This window comes from Microcaecilia unicolor, chromosome 1, assembly GCF_901765095.1.
Source record: "Microcaecilia unicolor chromosome 1, aMicUni1.1, whole genome shotgun sequence".
Classification (NCBI taxonomy): domain Eukaryota; kingdom Metazoa; phylum Chordata; class Amphibia; order Gymnophiona; family Siphonopidae; genus Microcaecilia; species Microcaecilia unicolor.
In genome coordinates, this window is record NC_044031.1 from 473,182,324 (window position 1) to 473,200,994 (window position 18,671).

At 43.0% G+C, this 18,671-nt stretch overlaps 1 protein-coding gene across 3 annotated transcripts in view; it reads right to left on the reverse strand.

Annotated features, from left to right (window-relative positions):
* AQP4 (aquaporin 4) overlaps positions 1-18,671 on the reverse strand; it is a 54,643-nt gene that overhangs the window by 25,626 nt on the left and 10,346 nt on the right. For all 3 annotated transcript variants that reach the window (XM_030213699.1, XM_030213707.1, XM_030213705.1), the window contains exons 2-4: positions 9,863-10,277; positions 5,325-5,489; positions 2,863-2,943 (exon numbers count right to left, since the gene is read on the reverse strand). In XM_030213699.1, coding sequence (XP_030069559.1) covers positions 2,863-2,943; positions 5,325-5,489; positions 9,863-10,277 — 661 coding nt within the window. The remainder of the gene's footprint in view (positions 1-2,862; positions 2,944-5,324; positions 5,490-9,862; positions 10,278-18,671) is intronic.

An 18,671-nucleotide genomic window follows, 5' to 3' on the forward strand; every position in this document is an offset into this window, starting at 1 on the left:
GTAACTTAACAAATAAGTATATACTATTGGGCTCATTTTCGAAAGAGAAGGACGCCCATCTTTCAACATAAATTGGAAGATGGATGTCCTTCTCCCAGGGTCATCCAAATCGGTATAATTGAAAGCCAATTTTGGACGTCCTCAACTGCTTTCCATCGCAGGGATGGCCAAAGTTCAAGGGGGTGGGGACATGTTGGAGGCGTAGCGAAGGCAGGACTTGGGCGTGCCTAACACTTGGATGTCCTTGACCCATAATCAAAAGAAACAAGGACGTCCCTGACGAACACTTGGACTACTTTACCTGGTCATATTTTCCTTATGACCAAAACACAAAAAGGTGCCCGAAATGACCAGATGACCACCGGAGGGAATCGGGGATAACCTCCCGTTATTTCCCCAGTGGTCACTAACCCCTCCCATCCTCAAAAAATCTTTAAAAATATGTTGTGCCAGCCTCTATGCTGGCCTCAGATGTCATACTCAGGTCCATGACAGCAGTATGCAGGTCCCTGGAGCAGTTTTAGTGTGTGGACCCAGGCCCATCCCCCCCCTACCTGTTACGTTTGTGGAGGAAACAGCGAGCCCTCCAAAACCCACCAGAAACCCACTGTACCCACATCTAGGTGCCCCCTTCACCCCTTAGGGCTATGGTAGTGGTATAGAGTTGTGGAGAGTGGGTTTTGGGGGGCTCAGCACACAAGGCAAGGGAACTATGTACCTGAGATCAATTTGTGAAGTCCACTGCACAGCCCCCTAGGGTGCCCGGTTGGTGTCCTGGCATGTGAGAGGGGACCAGTGCACTACAAATGCTGGCTCCTCCCATGCCCAAATGCCTTGGAATTGACCAGGTTTGAGATGGCCGCCATTAGTTTCCATTATTGGCGAAAACCAATGTTGACCATCTCTAATGCCAGCGATCTCTAAGAGCAGGCCAAATGTTGAGATTTGGCCAGCCCCGACCGTATTATCGAAATGAAAGATGGCCGGCCATCTTGTTTCGATAATACAGTCAGGTACGCCGCTTGACGGGGCCGGCGTTAGAGATGGCCGCCCTTATAGATGGCTGGCCCCGTTCGATTATGGCCCTCTATATGTCCAGCATTGTTCAACCTGTCTGGGAGAGGACTAAACCAAAAATAGAGGGACCCAGGCTCCCAAGACAACCCCTGTTGCATTGCCCCTGATGTGACAATATTGGGAGAAGTCTGAAAATCAATCTGGGAAAGTGGTGGATACCTGAACAAATTTTCAATGGAAATCAAATGAGTCAAAACAGTGCATGCTTTGGACAGACATGAAAGGGCTGAAATTAAGCTTTCCAGTGACCAGATAAAGTCATCACTGCTGCCGTGCTTGCTGTGAATCAGTGTCCCTTTACTGCAGTGGGTAAAAAGCCCGAAAAAAGAAATGGCTGTGTGGTAAGTTCACACTTGCTGTGCGGCCATTTTGGAGGGAGCCCTTACCGTCACCTACTGAAGTGGCGATAAGGGCTCCCGTGCTAACTGGGCAGTGAGAGATGCTGCCTGATTATCACTGAGTAACCCCCAGTGGGATTATTTTGTAGAAAAATCCGCTAGCACCGGAAATGGCGCATGCTGGGGGAGGAACTACCACTGGCACCTGCGTTGGGCCAGCAATAGTTCTGGGTTGCTGCACAGCAACCCTTTAGTAAAAGGGTCCCTAAGTTATCCAGATAGTGTTAGACTTGCTATTTGTGAGGTCCAATTTATGCAGTGGGCCAGATTTTATATATGGCGCCTGAAAAATCCACATGGAAATGATTTCCACCTAAGTGTATTCTATAAGCTGCGCCTAGATTTAGACACAGTGTATATAAAACAGTGCTTGCTAGTTTTAGGTGCTAGGAGAGTTGATATCCTAGCACCTAAAACTACATGCCTTCATTTACACACGATGAAGATATGGTGTAAATCCTGGCGTGCAGATTTAGGCGCAGAGGGCCATATTCTATACCAGTGCGTGTAAATTTTAGAATGCCTATGAAACACCCATTTCCCTACCCATAACCATAACCCTGTTTGCCTGCATGCATTACAATTTAGGCAGTGCATTACAGACTGCACTTAGTGATTTGTGCATGTAAATTCTAATTATTGCCAATTAGTGCTCATTATTGCTTGTTAAGCGTTGTTAGCATCACTAATTGGCTTGTTAAGCCAATTAAGTTACGCACGCTGTTATAGAATATGCCTGGACTTCAGCACAGAACGCTAGGCACACTATATGGAATCCAGGGGTTAATGCTTAAGTAAAACCACAGCCCTTCTGGGTTGACCAGACAAAATGTATGTTTTGGGGGGGGGGTTAGGAAGTTGGGAGAGGGGATCTTTAAAAATCAAACATATGACCAGGTTACTCCCAAAGCTACTTGTCCAAAGTTTTCGAACAATGATGTCAATGATTAACAGCACAGCAAAAGTGGAAAAAGCAATCAATAATGAGCTGGATTTGCACAGTTCAGTAGCCAGGTACTAAGGAGCGCTACGCAGACTAAGGAGGGAAGTTATCAATGTGGGCTACTTTTAAGTCAGGCTGTTTTATCACAACCCCTGCTATTTTAGCACAGGTCCCGTTTTATACACAAGACCTAGTTACTGCTAACCTAGATTAACCGTAAAATAACCCATCAACAGTGGTCCATGTTGATAACTTAATGGACTAAGTGGTCCTTATTAGCTATTAGTCTGTTTTTCTTTCTTTCTTTTTTTTTTTTTGCAAATGTTCTTCATTGTGTCATAAACACACACATATAACAACAATGGGATGAAAAATAATTTTAAACAAATGAGATGTTATACATTATGTTCAATTATTGCAACTTTTTATAATGAAGTTAATTACCCAGTGATTCTCCCATTTCATTATAATGACAGCAGGTCCAAGGGATCGTGCAGGATTCATGCTAGAACCTGTATAGTTAATCTGTTGGAACAATAAAAGAATCAAAGTGAGACATTATGTTGTAAACTTTTTATCAGGGCGCCCACCCACCTGTCAATGTTTGCACGCACCTTTCTGCCCATATTAAGCCATTCAGTTTTCAAGCACAAGACATCTACATGCATGTGTTTGAATATCAGCTTGTTTGTGATTAGAAGCAAGATCACATAGCATTAAATGATGGTGCAAAATATACATATTAATGGCAACTCTTCTATGCTCTAATATTGTTGATACTGAAATATACAAGAGCACATAAAGTTTTGAAATTGAGATGTATCTAGTAAGTTTCCCACCATACTTCTGAAGCACCTCTTTTCTAGTTGTTCAAAAGTATATGCATAGTGAATGAAATCCTTCTTTGCTGGATATAGCTATTTTAGGTGGGTTAACTCTGCTTTTACCTTTGAGAAAAAGGGCTTTATGCCATTGAAAGCGTACTATTATGATCAGTGGCGATCCTAGGTCGGCTGCCCCCAGGGTGCAGCATAACACCCCCACCCGGTGCAATGACACCCCCTCCCCGGCGCATCAACCCCCCCCCCCCTCTTGGGTGCATTCTTGGCTGCTGGAGGTTGCAGAGAGCAGCCGCGCACCTGTCGGCTCCATTGGCTCCCTGCTCCCTCTGCCCCGGAACAGGAAGTAACCTGTTCTGGGGTAGAGGGAGCAGGGAAACAGCAGAGCTGACAGGCGCGCGGCTGCTCTTTGCACCCTCCAGCAGCATGCACCCGGGGAGGACCGCCCCCACCGCCCTACCCTTGCTGCGCCACTGATTATGATTATAGTAACAGTTGAAACTTTGTTGTTCTTCCGTCCTTTTTCTCTCCCTCAGGAATTACAAGGTCAATATTCAAAGGTACTTATCCAGTGGAGGAGTTGCCTAATGGTTTGTGCAGTGAATTTTGATCCCAACATCCAGGGTTCAATTCTCACTGCAGCTCCTTGTGACCTTGGTCATCACTTAACCCTCCCTTGCTTTAGGTACAAAAACCGAGATTACAAGCCCTCTAGGGACAGAGAGAGTACCTGTTCATAACATGAGCTTGATGGTTAAGTACAATATAAATGCAAGAATTAAATTAATTAAATTAGCAGGTACTGCTAACCTGATAAGTGCTAGCACTAACCAGATAGGCCAGGGCAGTCCATGGTAGAGTCAAAGATTATCCAGCTGGCAGCCATATTCAGACTGCTAAATGGATAACAATCTAGATAAAGTTAGGATCTTGTTTTTTCATGAAGAGGGTGGTAGATACCTGGAATGCCAGGTGGTAGAGATGAAAACGGCATTGGAATTCAAAAATGCACAGGATAAACACAAGGAATCCTTTATAGAAAGCATAGAACTAAACAAGCTTAGTGGTAAATAGTTTATTCTTATTTTAACTGTTATGCACATCACCTTGTTATCCCTGTTACGAAAGGCAATTCATTAAATATTAATAAATAAAATCAAATCATGGCAACACCAGTAATTGGGAAGCAAAGCCAGTGCTGGGCAGGCTTCTAAGTTATGGATATCACATCACGCTTTACACTATGAGTTCATCTTGTTGGACATACTAGATGGAACGTGCAGGCCTTTATCTGCTGTCATCTACTAAAGTTACTATGTCGTTACTTATCTGGTTAGTGGTCTGAAAATTTCTGCTATCTGGATAGTGCTATCAATCAACACTGAAACTGGACATTCAGTGCCAGTCAGTATCACGATGCCAATTCAGAATATTCTATAAAGTATTACATATATATTAACAGAGGTCTTATCACATTATTAATGAAATTATCAGTTGGTTCTGGGGAAAAAGGATGCTGAAGCACACAGCTATGAAAGCTATGACATCTGCCTAGTTTGGAAATGCTTTTTAGATGGGCCTGGAGGTCCTTATTTGCAGGGCCGCCGAGAGACTGGGCCAGGCCCGGGACAAGGCCACCCCTGGGCCCCCCCACCCGAGGTCGCCGGGCCCCCCCTCCACCCACCACCGGGCCCTCTCTCCACACCCGGGCCCTCTGCACTGACCTTAAGCGCCTCACCTTCGAAAGCGCAGCAACCAATGGCAGACCACTCCTACCTTTCATGTCCCGCCCTCGTGGAAGTTACATCAGGCGAGGGCGGGACATGGAAGGAAGGAGTGGTATGCCGCTGTTTGCTGCACTTTCGAAGGTGAGGTGCTTAAGTTCAATGCCAGGAAGTGACGGAGAGCGGGTGGGCTGGACTGCGGCGGCGGAGCTGGCCCCCCCCCCTGGAGGCCCGGGCCCGGGGAATTTTCTACCCCCTGTCTCCCCCCCCTCTCGGCAGCCCTGCTTATTTGCTGCAATTTATGTATTTCTGTATAGAAATATATAAGAAAGATATTACTTACAGCACACAAATGTCCAATAGAAACAGAAAATCCAATTGCTAAAGCTACTGAACCAGTGACGTCATCCCTTTTAGAGTCACAACTGGCAAAAATAGTGAAAAGCAACTGAAACGTAATTATCACTTCAACTAGCAGGCCATGGCCGGGTGAAAGCTTGCTATTTATCTGCAAAGAGAGAGGAAAAAAACACAAAACCATGGCTGAGGTGACAGTTTGTCTATACCCTGTGATATAAAAGCAGTTAGTACTGGCGATAACTGCAAAATAATCCATATATTCCTAAAATATCCTGAACATATTGAAAGAGAAACTTGAACAGGTTTAAAGAACAACTATCATATGCCTTCAAGAATTACTATCAAGGCTAGAGGAGAAGTCTTTCTGGCTAGTCACATTACAAAAAATGAATTTTGCTTCAGTAAACCAGCATGAAAACTGCAGGGCCCTTTTACAAAGCAGCGTTAAACCCAATGGGGGCTTACTGCATGCTATCTTGGAACTACTGCCGGCCCTATGTGGCCACTGGCGGTAGCTCTGGCTCCAGTGTGTGCCATTTCAAACATTTTTTTATAGTGCAGTGCTAACCCGGAAGTACTTGGGCAACACCGCGTGCTGCCCAGTTACCACTGGTTACTGCAGAAGCCCTTACCACCACCTCAATGGGTGGCAGTAAATGCTCCTCAACTCATGTCCACACAGTAAGAGTTATCTTACCATATGGGGGGGGGGGGGGGTATTTGACCCACTGTGGTAAAAAGGGCACTGGCACACGGGAAAAATGGCCCCTGCCGCTACCTCAGGGCCTTTTTTCTCACAGCTTAGTAAAAGGATCCTGTGTGCCTTAGCCACGAAGCACATCTATCATACGACGTCCACTCAGCTTTCTTTTCAGCAGAAAGGAAGGTAAGTTGACAACACCCAACTATCTGTGTCAAGTGATTTTCCTGATGATTTGCAGGTAAACCACTTGGTTTAGTTTATTTTTAACAGCTGGAAGATTAATTCCAGATAAGGGTAAAGAAACCATGATGGATAAGATCTGAACTGTTTTTATTTCTTGCTGCCTAGAAATAAAGAGAGAGGAAGAGAAAGAAAGAAAGAAAGAAAGAAAGAAAGAAAGAAAGAAAGAAAGAAAGAAAGAAAGATCTTTCTTTTCCCTGACTGATAAGTTCAAAGAAGATAGAGGTACAGATAGGAGAGATCTGGATAAAGTGAAGATAGGAGATGGATTAGTGGGCTAATTTAAAGTTATAGTAGATAGAACAAAAGATGAGTGTTGTGCTACACATGAGACTGACATTAGCTCTGCTTCACTTAGTGAAACACTTTTTGTTGTTACAAAATAATTTAACAAGATCCTGCCAAGAGCCCCAGGGATCCACACTCTAGCACATCACTGGAAACAGTTATCTTTATAAACTAAGTTTTTATTTTTGCATTTCCTTTTGCGTTTGTGGTAACTGTATGCGATGTATGTTTTGCCTTTGCTGTTGGTATCGTTTTTTAATTTGATTTAGAGTGGGAAAGGTAGCGGTTTGTATTACTTGGAGAGGCATTTTCGATATGATGTCTAAGTCAGACTTCTGAATAGGACAGAAAGTCATTTTCAAAAAAGAAAAACGTCTATCTTTTGTTTTCGAAAATACAAGGTTTTGTGATTTGGATGTTTTGTTTTTTGGTCCATTTTGAAACACAAAAATCAACGCACAAAATCAAACCATTGGGATGTTGGAGGAGTCAGCATTTTTAGTAGACTGGTCCCCCTGACATCCCAGGAAAGCAATAGGGCACCCTAGGCGGCACTGCAGTGGACTTCATAAAATGCACCCAGGTACACATCTCACCATTGCTCCCTTATCTTGTCTGCTGAGCCTCCCAAAACCCACTACCCCCCAACTGTATACCTCTACCATAGCCCTTACGGGTGAAGGGGGCACCTATATGTGGGTACAGTGGGTTTCTGATGAGTTTTGGAGTGCTCATAGTTTCTACCACAAGTGTAACAGGTAGGGGGAGGTATGGGCCAGGGCCCACCTGTCTGCAGTGCACTGCACCCACCACTAGACTACTCCAGGGAACTGCATGCTGCTCTAATGGACCTGAGTATTACCTCTGAGGTTGGCATAGAGGCTGGCAAGTAATGTTTTTAATCAAATTTTGAGGGGTTGGAGGGAGTTAGTGACCACTGGGGGAGTAAGGGGAAGTCACCCCTGATCCCCTCCTGTGGTTATCTGGTCATTTAGGGCACCTTTTTGTGCCTTATTCATTCTAAAAACAGGTCTAGCTCAAAACATCTTAGTGTTAGTCTTGGACGGTTTTGTTCTGTTCCATTATGGCTGAAAAACGTCCAAGTGTTAGGAATGCCCACATCCCATCCTTAACATACCCCTGACACGCCCCCCTTGTTATTTGAATGCACTTCTGACGGACTTCATAGAAAAACATCTAAAAATTAGTTTTGAAAATATCAATTTGGAAGTCTTTGTGAGAAAAACGTCCAAATGTGGATTTGTGCCACTTTTTGGATGTTTTCCTCTTTTGAAAATGAACCTATTAGCAGTTTTTCTCTAGGGAAAAGATAATATCTCCTTAGAGCAGGTTGACTTTTTGCAAATAATATTTGTATGTGTATGTAGGATACAGGCGATTGAGGGCAGATGGTTATGAGATGTAGATGCAAACCTGTAAACTAGGTGAGGTTACATTGTTTTACTAGATGTGTTATGATTATTTCACTATCAAAAGGCTTAGGAGCCCTTTTACTAAGGTACATTAAATACCATCGTGTGCTTAATACAGCTTAAAATGGTGTACCATGGGATGTTTTCCAGTGTCCTGTGGTAACAGCCAAATCAGTGCACACTCCAGCTTATAATTGAAAAAGAAAAACGCCTATATTGCGACCCAAATCGGGAGATAGACGTTTATTTCACAAAAACAAATAAAGCGGTATAATCGAAAGCCGAATTTGGACGTTTTCAACTGCACTCCGTCGCGGATGCGGACAAAGTTGATGGGGGCGTGTCAAAGGCGTGGTGAAGGTGGAACTGGGGCGTGGTTATCGGCCGATCAGAGATAGGCGCCTTTCGCCGATAATGGAAAACAAATATGCGTTTTTAGCGAGAATTTAGGGCACTTTTCCTGGACCATGTTTTTCCACGAATAGGGCCCCAAAAAGTGCCCTAAATGACCAGATGACCACTGGAGGGAGTCGGGGATGACCTCCCCTGACTCCCCCAGTGGTCACAAACCCCCTCCCACCACAAAAATATGCCGTTTTACAACTTTTTATGTTCACCCTCAAATGTCATACCCACCTCCCTGGCAGCAGTATGCAGGTCACTGGAGCAGTTATTAGGGGGTGCAGTGGATGTCAGGCAGGTAGACCCAGGCCCATACCCCCCCCACCTGTTACACTTGTGCTGGTAAATGGGAGCCCTCCACACCGCCCCCCAAACCCACTGTACCCACATGTAGGTGCCCCCCTTCACCCCTTAGGGCTATAGTAATGGTGTAGACTTGTGGGTGGTGGGTTTTGAGGGGGATTTGGGGGGCTCAACACCCAAGGGAAGGGTGCTATGCACCTGGGAGCTCTTTTACCTTTTTGTTTTTTTGTAAAAGTGCCCCCTAGGGTGCCTGGTTGGTGTCCTGGCATGTGAGGGGGACCAGTGCACTATGACTCCTGGCCCCTCCCACGAACAAATGCCTTGGATTTATTCGTTTTTGAGCTGGGCGCTTTCATTTTCCATTATCGCTGAAAAACAAAAACGCCCAGCTCACAAATTGTCGAATAAAACATGGACATCTATTTTTTCCCAAAATACGGTTCGGTCCGCCCCTTCACGGACCCGTTCTCGGAGATAAACGCCCATGGAGATAGACGTTTTCGTTCGATTATGCCCCTCACTGTGTGCTAAAAATATTTTTTGTTTTTTCTTAGAGGAGGCATTCCTGTACTAATCAATTAGCATGGCTCCATTACCGTGCATTAACTGGTTAGTGCAGGATAACCATATGAGCCCTGCCTACAAATTAGGTGGCAGTACGTACTCATGCGATAATTTTTTTAAATGGCCATGCTCTAATGGCAACATTAACACATGGCAATTAATGAAAAAAAAAAAGGAAAATCGGCCATTAGCGCACAGGAAAATCCGCACAAGAGCGTGCAAAGGCCTGTTTTTGCTGCAGCCTAGTACAAGGGCCCCTTTAATGAGTTGAATAGAAACTTTTCACGATTATAATATTAGATGGATTCTATTGCATGGACTCTATCATTACATTAACTACTTTATCCAAGGCAGGACATTCTAGAAATAGAACTTTCTTGAATGAACTTATGCCACTGAAAACCTTTGATACCAAATTAACCCCCCCCTGGTTTCAAAGCCGTGCTAGAAGCTGCCGTGCGGCTTTGTAAACAGGGGGCTTACTTATAAACAAGTTTCAACTAAATTAATGATTGCTATAGAATTTTTTTTTGAATCTATCAACTGTACTATGTAGACTTGAGTATAATTAAAAAATATATTCATTACCGTGGTAATGCCCAAATCACCTGCCACATCTGAAGGAGTGGCAAGGTAGAGAAGCCCCGCTCCTGCAATGGCACCAAGACATTGTGCAATGATATAAAATATAGCCTTGGAAAGACTGATCTTCCTGGTGCAGACCATGGCAGCTGTTACAGCAGGGTTAATGTGAGCTCCACTGAGATGCCCAAAGCACTGCACCATAGTTGCAATGCTAAGTCCAAAGCAGAGGGAAATTAAAACCAAATCTGCAGGCTGCGGATTGTTCTTGTCACTCCAGTTGATTGTAGAACCAATGCCGAGAAAAACAAAAATCAGCGTGCCTAAAAATTCTGCAGAAACAGCTTTCCAAAACGGTTGCGTCCAGACACCCTTGAACGCTACCATGATGGCGTCACACTTACATGCAGATGTACACTTACTGAAAGGAAAAGGAAGAAAAGAAATCTATCACAAAACCACTTTCATAAATCACTGAAGGCATGCTTGTTTATGCAAGGTTTTCATTAAGTGATTGTATTTTAATGGTAGTAATAAAGTTATGTTAAAAGGTTTTGTTTAACTGTACTGTTTTATTCTAATTTTATTGTAAATGCTATGTATTTTATTTGTAATCTGCTTTGCTATGAAAGGTGGGCCCTTTTACTAAACCACGGCCAGATTTAGCCTGGCATAATTGTAAGCTTTGTAAAAATATTTTTTCCAGTCATGCGTTAATGTTTGCATTAGCAAATGGTGTCTATTTAGGAGACCTGATGCTGTTCTCGTGGGGAACGGAAGATGCATTATGGTGCAGTTAGCACACAGAAATTTTACTATGGCCTTACTAACTACAGTCTGCATATAATAATGAGACAGAGTTCCCACACTGGATTTGCTGCAGGTTAGTATCTAGATTCTTATGTGTGTGGATGCTAGGAAGAGGCTGATATCCTGATAGCACAAGGAGATATGCAGTCAAATATGTACTTTTTAAAACTTCTCCTCTCAGTGCTATATTTTGTAGTTGTGGCCCAAAATGCAATGCATGGGTTGTTTTGGGTTGTTTGAATTACTGTAGTTAGACCTTAACCAGGGTGGGACCAGGCTGCTGGCATGGGCATTTAAAAAGGAGATAGAGCAACTTTTAAACTAGAAACGGGGGGAAGGCCGACAGTCGCTCAAAAGCGCATGGTTCGGGATAAGGTATCTTCAAAGATATCTCCAAAACAGGGAAGATAGGGTATCCTGATAGTGAGGTTGCAAAAGAGACCGTAATAGATCAGGTGTCCTTAAATAAAAATAAAAAACAGACAAAAGATTGCAAATTAATACAGTCAAGTACTGAGCATGATGTAAATAAGAACAACAAACATAGTTTGAAATGTCTATATGCGAATGCCATGAGCATTAGAAATAAGATGGGAGAGTTAGAATATATTGCACTAAATGAAAAATTTGTTATAATAGGCATCTCTGAGACCTGGTGGAAGGAGGATAACCAGTGGGACACTGTCATACCAGGATACAAATTATATTGTAGTAATAGGGTGGATCGAATTGGTGGAGGGGTAGCATTGTATATTAACGAGAGCCTTGAATCAAATAGATTGAAAATTCTGCAGGAAACAAAACACTTCTTGGAATTACTATGGATTGAAATTCCATGTGTAAAGGGGAAAAGGATAGTGATAGGAGTGTACTACCGTCCACCTGGCCAGGATGAACAGACGGATGCAGAAATGTTAAAGAAAATTAGGGACGCAAACAAACTGGGCAACACAATAATAATGGGTGATTTCAATTATCCCAATATTGACTGGGTAAATGTAACATCGGGGCATGCTAGGGAAGTAAAATTCCTTGATGAAATCAGGGACTGCTTTATTGAGCAGCTGGTAAAGGAGCCGACGAGGGAAGGAAAAATTCTAGACCTAGTCCTTAGTGGAGCGCATGATCTGGTGTGGAAGGTAATGGTGCTGGGGCTCCTTGATAACAGTGATCATTATATGATCGGATTGATATTAGCTTTGAAGTAAGTATACTTAGGAAATCAAATACGTTAGCGTTTAACTTTAAAAAAGGAGACTAACCAGCTTATTTTCGAAAGAGATCGCTGGCCATCTTCCGACACAAATCAGGAGATGGCCGGCGATCTCCTGAATCTGGCCAAATCGGTATAATGGAAAGCTGATTTTGGCCGGCGTCAACTGCTTTCTGTTGTGGAGCCGGCCAAACTTCAAGGGGGCGTGTTGGCAGGGTACAGAAGGCAGGACGGGGGCGTGGTTACGAGATGGCCGGCTTCGCTCGATAATGGAAAAAAGATTGCCAGTTCTGATGAGCATTTCGCCGGCTTCACTTGATCAATTTATTTTTATGACCAAGTCTCAGAAAAGTGCCCCAATTCACCAGATTACCACCGGATGGAATTGGAGATGACCTCCCCTTACTCTCCCAGTGGTCACCAACCCCCTCCTACCCCCCCAAAAAATATTTAAACTTTTTTTTGCCAGCCTGAAATGTCATACCCAGCTCCCTGTCAGCAGTATGCAGGTACCTGGAGCAGTTTTTTTGTGGGTGCAGTGCAGTTTAGGCAGGTGGACCCAGGCCCACCCCCCTACCTGTTACACTTGTGGTGGTAAATGGGAGCCCTCCAACCCCCCCAAAACCCACTGTACCCACATGTAGGTGCCCCCTTCAACCCTTAGGGCTATGGTAGTGGTGTAGAGTTGTGTGGAGTGGTTTTGGGTGGCTCAGCACCCAAGGTAAGGGAGTTATTGCACCTGGGACCAATTTTTGAAGTCCACTGCAGTGCCCCCTAGGGTGCCCAGTTGGTGTCCTGGCATGTGAGGGGGACCAGTGCACTACAAATGCTGGCTCCTCCCACAACCAAATACCTTGCATTTTGCCGGGTTTGAGATGCTGGGCCCGGTTTCCATTATGGCCGAAAACCGAAGCCGGCCATCTCTAAACCCGGCGATCTCAACATTTGACCTAAATGCTGAGATTTAGCCGGCCCCAACTGTATTAGCGAAAGAAAAGATGGCCGGCAATCGTTTTCGAAAATACGGTTGGCTCCGCCCACTTGTGGAGCCGGCCATGGAGATGGCCGGCGCCGTTCGATTGCCCCTCTATGATAAAATGAGAAGTACGGTGAAAAAAAAGAGCAGTGGCTGCGAGGGTCAAAAATTTACATCAGGCATGGATGCTGTTTAAAAACACCATCCTGGAAGCCCAGGCCAAATATATTCCACGTATTAAAAAAGGAAGATGGAAGACCAAACGACAACCGGCATGGTTAAAAAGTGAGGTGAAGGAAGCTATTAGAGCTAAAAGAAAATTCTTCAGAAAATGGAAGAAGGAACCGACTGAAAATAATAAGAAACAGCATAAGGAATGTCAAGTCAAATGCAAAGCACTGATAAGGAAGGCTAAGAGGGACTTCAAAAAAAAGATTGCGTTGGAGGCCAAAACACATAGTAAAATTTTTTTTAGGTATATTAAAAGCAAGAAGCCAGAAAAAAATCGGTTGGACCGCTAGATGACCTAGGAGTAAAAGGGGCGATCAGGGAAGACAAAGCCGTAGCAGAGAAATTAAATGAATTGATATTGTGTATTTGGAATTTCAGAAGGCGTTTGACAAAGTACCTCATGAAAGACTCCAGAGGAAATTGGAGAGTCATGGAATAGGAGGCAGTGCTCTATTGTGGATTAAAAACTGGTTAAAAGATAGAAAACAGAGAGTAGGGTTAAATGATCAGTATTCTCAATGGAGAAAGGTAGTTAGTGGGGTTCCCCAGGGGTCTGTGCTGGGACCGCTGCTTTTTAACATATTTACAAATGACCTAGAGATGGGAGTAACTAGTGAGGTAATTAGATTTGCTGATGACACAAAGTTATTCAAAGTTGTTAAATCGCGGGAGGATTGTGAAAACTTACGTGAGGACCTTACAAGACTGGGAGACTAGTAGGTGTCTAAATGGCAGATGACGTCTGATGTAAGCAAGTGCAAAGTGATGCATGTGTGAAAGAGGTTGCACGTTAGGAGTCATGGATCAAGAAAGGGATCTAGGTGTCATCGTTGATGATACGTTGATACCTTCTTCTCAGTGTGCTGCTGCGGCTAAGAAAGCAAATAGAATGTTAGGTATTATTAGGAAAGGAATGGAAAACAAAAATGAGGATGTTATAATATTAGCCTTTGTATCGCACCATGGTGCAATCGCACCTCGAATATTGTGTTTAGTTCTGGTCACCGTATCTCAAAAAAGATATAGTGGAATTAGAAAAGGTGCAGAGAAGGACGCCGAAAATGATAAAGGGGATTGGACGACTTCCCTATGAGGAAAGGCTTAAGTGACTAGGGCTCTTCAGCTTGGAGAAAAGGTGGCTCAGAGGAGATATGATAGAGGTCTATAAAATAATGAGTGGAGTGGAACGGGTAGATGTGAAGTGTCTGTTTACGCTTTCCAAAAATACTAGGACTAGGGGGCATGCGATGAAGCTACAATGTAGTAAATTTAAAACGAATCAGAGAAAATATTTATTCACTCAATGTGTAATTAAACTCTGGAATTCATTGCCAAAGAATGTGGTAAAGGTGGTTAGCTTTGCGGAGTTTAAAAAAGGTTTGGATGGCTTCCTAAAGAAAAAGTCCATAGACCATTATTAAATGGACTCGGGGAGAATCCACTATTTCTGGGATTAGCAGTATAGAATGTTTTGTACTTTTTTGGGATCTTGCCAGGTATTTGTGACCTGGATTGGCCACTGTTGGAAACAGGATGCTGGGCTTGATGGACCTTTGGTCTTTCCCAGTATGGCAATACTTTTGTACTTATGACAGCACTGGTGTTGAGTGTTGTCCAGCTAAATACTATCAGACAAGTCTGGTTGGGTGGGGTTGGGGTTTTTAGCTGTCTTAAAGCTAACTAGATACAATATATTTATGAAAAGCAGCCCACAGTCAACTGTGGGTTGCTGTTCATAAATACACCAATATAAATATTGTCAGTTTGTACAGTAATAGATTTGGAAGCTCCACTCAACATTTTCAGAGAATGATTAGGCAATATGCGATACGATGACAAGCAGCAAAGTGCCACTCAATAGCAAGATAGAGTTCATGAGATAAACATTCTGTGTTTTGGTTTCCCCCAGTTTTTTTGAATATTCCAATATTTATCTATGAACCATTATGGGACAACGGTACGTGGCAAATCAGTCCTATTGCCGGACTACCACAGGATCCCAGCAGTAGTTCTGGCATGTGCCACATGCCATTTCCAGTGCGCAGAAAAAATATATATTTTTAGCAGTGGGGGATTACCTGGAAGTAGTCAGGCAGCAAACGGCGCTGTCTGGCTACCACCAGGTTAGCACAAGAGCCCTTACTGCCTCCTATTTAGGAGGCATTAAGGGCTCTCCCAGGAAATGGCTTTGCAACAAATGCTTAATGTATTTCTTTCTTTAAAACAAAAAACTCCTTTTACCCGCTATGGTAAAAAGGAGGCCTCAGTGCGTGGCAAACCCGCAAGCCAATGCCACTACAGGTGTCCTTTTACTGCAGCTTGGTAAAAGGACCTCTAAGTGACAAGAGTGCAAGGACATCTGTTGTTTGCAGTATTGACAAATAAATCAGCTTTTCCCAAAAGGTGCCACTCTTTTTCAGTACATATTGGACAAGAGAAGAAAAATTCTTGAAAAGAAATCTTGTGAGATTGAGCTGGACTACAGGAATCCGTGACAATTACAACTGTATAAGAACACATGCTGAGGACTCAGTGGATCCTTATTAAAAGAGGCTTTATTCCTTTTCCATTTCTTAATTGAATAAGACCCAATGCACTTTTTTTGTTTTATTTTTGAAGGCAGCCATCTCAGATAAAATTCTTAAGTAGGATGATGGGAGAAGCTGAAATCCAATGCGATTTTATTTATACACCACACAGTGCTTAAAGTGAAGGAAAACACTGAAAGTATTTCACAGTGAGCATAAGGGGGCGCATGTGACCATCATGTCTACAGCTCCTTTTCTTCAAAAAAACAACACATCAAAATAAAGCAGGGCAATGAGTAATGGAGTGAACCAGGAGAGCAGATAGAAACTATTTTATACAGGTACATTGAGCTCTTTAATTGTTGACACAACTTATTAAGTGGAAGAGTAGATAGAAATACAGTCATTTTCCTGTGCCACTAGGATGGCATTTGTTCTAGTGTACAGTGCTGCATATGTCTATTATTATTATTAGCATTTATATAGCGCTACCAGACCCACACAGCGCTGAACACCTGATACAAAGAGACAGTCCCTGCTCAAAAGAGCTTACAATAGCACTATAGAAATGATAAGTAGTAGTATATTTTTTCGGTATTTTAAAAGCAGGAAGCCGGCAAAAGAATCATTTGGGCCGCTGGATGACCAAGGGGTAAAAGGGGCGATCAAGGAAGACAAAGACGTAGAGGAGAGATTTGGGTGGGATACCGGTGTCGGAAATGATATTTCAAGCAGACGAGTCGGAGAAACTTACTGACTTCACAATAAACCTGTAGGACGTAATGCGGCAGTTCAGCAAACTGAAGAGTAGCAAATCTCCTGGACCAGATGGTATTCATCCTAGAGTACTGATAGAACTGAAAAATGAGCTTGCGGAGCTACTGCTAGTGATATGCAATTTATCCTTAAAATCAAGCACGGTACCGGAAGATTGGAGGGTGGCCAATGTAACACCCATTTTAAAAAAGGTTCCAGGGGAGATCTGGGAAATTATAGACCGGTGAGGCTATTATTAAAAACAAATTACAGAGCACATCCGAGGACATGGATTACTGAGACCGAGTCAGCACGGCTTTTGTTTGGGGAAATCTTGCCTGACCAATTTACTTCAATTCTTTGAAGGAGTAAACAAACATGTGGACAAAGGGGAGCCGGTTGATATTGTGTATCTGGATTTTCAAAAGGCATTTCACAAGGTACCTCATGAAAGGCTACAGAGGAAATTGGAGGGTCATGGGATAGGAGGAAAAGTCCTATTGTGGATTAAAAACTGGTTGAAGGATAGGAAACAGAGAGTGGGGTTAAATGGGCAGTATTCACAATGGAGAAGGGTAGTTAGTGGGGTTCCTCAGGGGTCTGTGCTAGGACCGCTGCTTTTTAATATATTTATAAATGATTTAGAGATGGGAGTAACTAGCGAGGTAATTAAATTTGCTGATGACACAAAGTTATTCAAAGTCGTTAACTCGCGACAGGATTGTGAAAAATTACAGAATGACCTTACAAGACTGGGAGAGTGGGCGGCTAAATGGCAGATGACGTTTAATGTGAGCAAGTGCAAGGTGATGCATGTGGGAAAAAAGAACCCAAATTATAGCTATGTCATGCAAGGTTCCACGTTAGGAGTTACGGACCAAGAAAGGGATCTGGGTGTCGTCATCGATAACACACTGAAACCTTCTGCTCAGTGTGCTGCTGCGGCTAGGAAAGCGAATAGAATGCTGGGTATTATTAGGAAAGGTATGGAAAACAGGTGTGAGGATGTTATAATGCCGTTGTATCACTCCATGGTGCGACCGCACCTTGAGTATTGTGTTCAATTCTGGTCGCTGCATCTCAAAAAAGATATAGTGGAATTGAAAAAGGTGCAGCGAAGGGTGACTAAAATGATAGCAGGGATGGAACGACTTCCCTATGAAGAAAGACTAAGGAGGCTAGGGCTTTTCAGCTTGGAGAAGAGACGGCTGAGGGGAGACATGATAGAGGTATATAAAATAATGAGTGGAGTGGAACAGGTGGATGTGAAGCTTCTGTTCACGCTTTCCAAAAATACTAGGACTAGGGGGCATGCGATGAAACTACAGAGTAGTAAATTTAAAACAAATCGGAGAAAATGTTTCTTCATCCAACGCGTAATTAAACTCTGGAATTCGTTGCTGGAGAACGTGGTGAAGGGGGTTAGACGGTTTCCCAAAGGACAAGTCTATAAACCGCTACTAAATGGACTTGGGAAAAATCCACAATTCCAGGAATAACATGTATAGAATGTTTGTACGTTTGGGAAGCTTGCCAGGTGCCCTTGGCCTGGATTGGCCGCTGTCGTAGACAGGATGCTGGGCTCGATGGACCCTTGGTCTTTTCCCAGTGTGGCATTACTTATGTACTTATGTAGTAGTAGTAAAGCTAGCTTTACTCTGCTTGTCTACTAAACCTGAATTTATACTAAACTATTCTTTTTTTTTTGTTTCACATTTAAAAGTGCATTATCGGAGAGCACCTTAAATAAAACTCCTTTAAACTTCAGTTCTTAATACAGGAATACTTTTCAAGTGGTATAATTAACTTGGCAAACAAAGGTAATCTATAGTCATTTCTTTACATACTGCCAAACCTGCTTTAGCCATACATAAAAGCAATTTATAATTAAAGCTTAAATATTTTATTAGCAGCATCTGCCAGTTTAAATAGACATCACATGCCCTAGACTCTGGTTTGATAAGTAGGTACTGGTGCGGTACAGCTAGTGTACGTTGCCTGTTTGTATTAGTGATTCATCCAGATTTTAAAAAAAAATCAGTTTTCATTTTATCACATTCTAAATCCAACACTGAAAGAATTTTGGAGGAAAGCATTCTTTCATTTTTGTCAAAGCTGTAATTTCTGAGCAATTCAGTCGATAGATGAAGTCAGGTATGCCCACTGGGTGGTGGTGGTGGGTTGTATACAATAAAGCTGCCTGAGGTTATTACTACTCTTAGCGAACCCATATAATAAAAAAAGGAAAATGTCTAGGGCATTAAATAATGATGGTTGCAGCATTTTGCAAGAGCTTTTTCA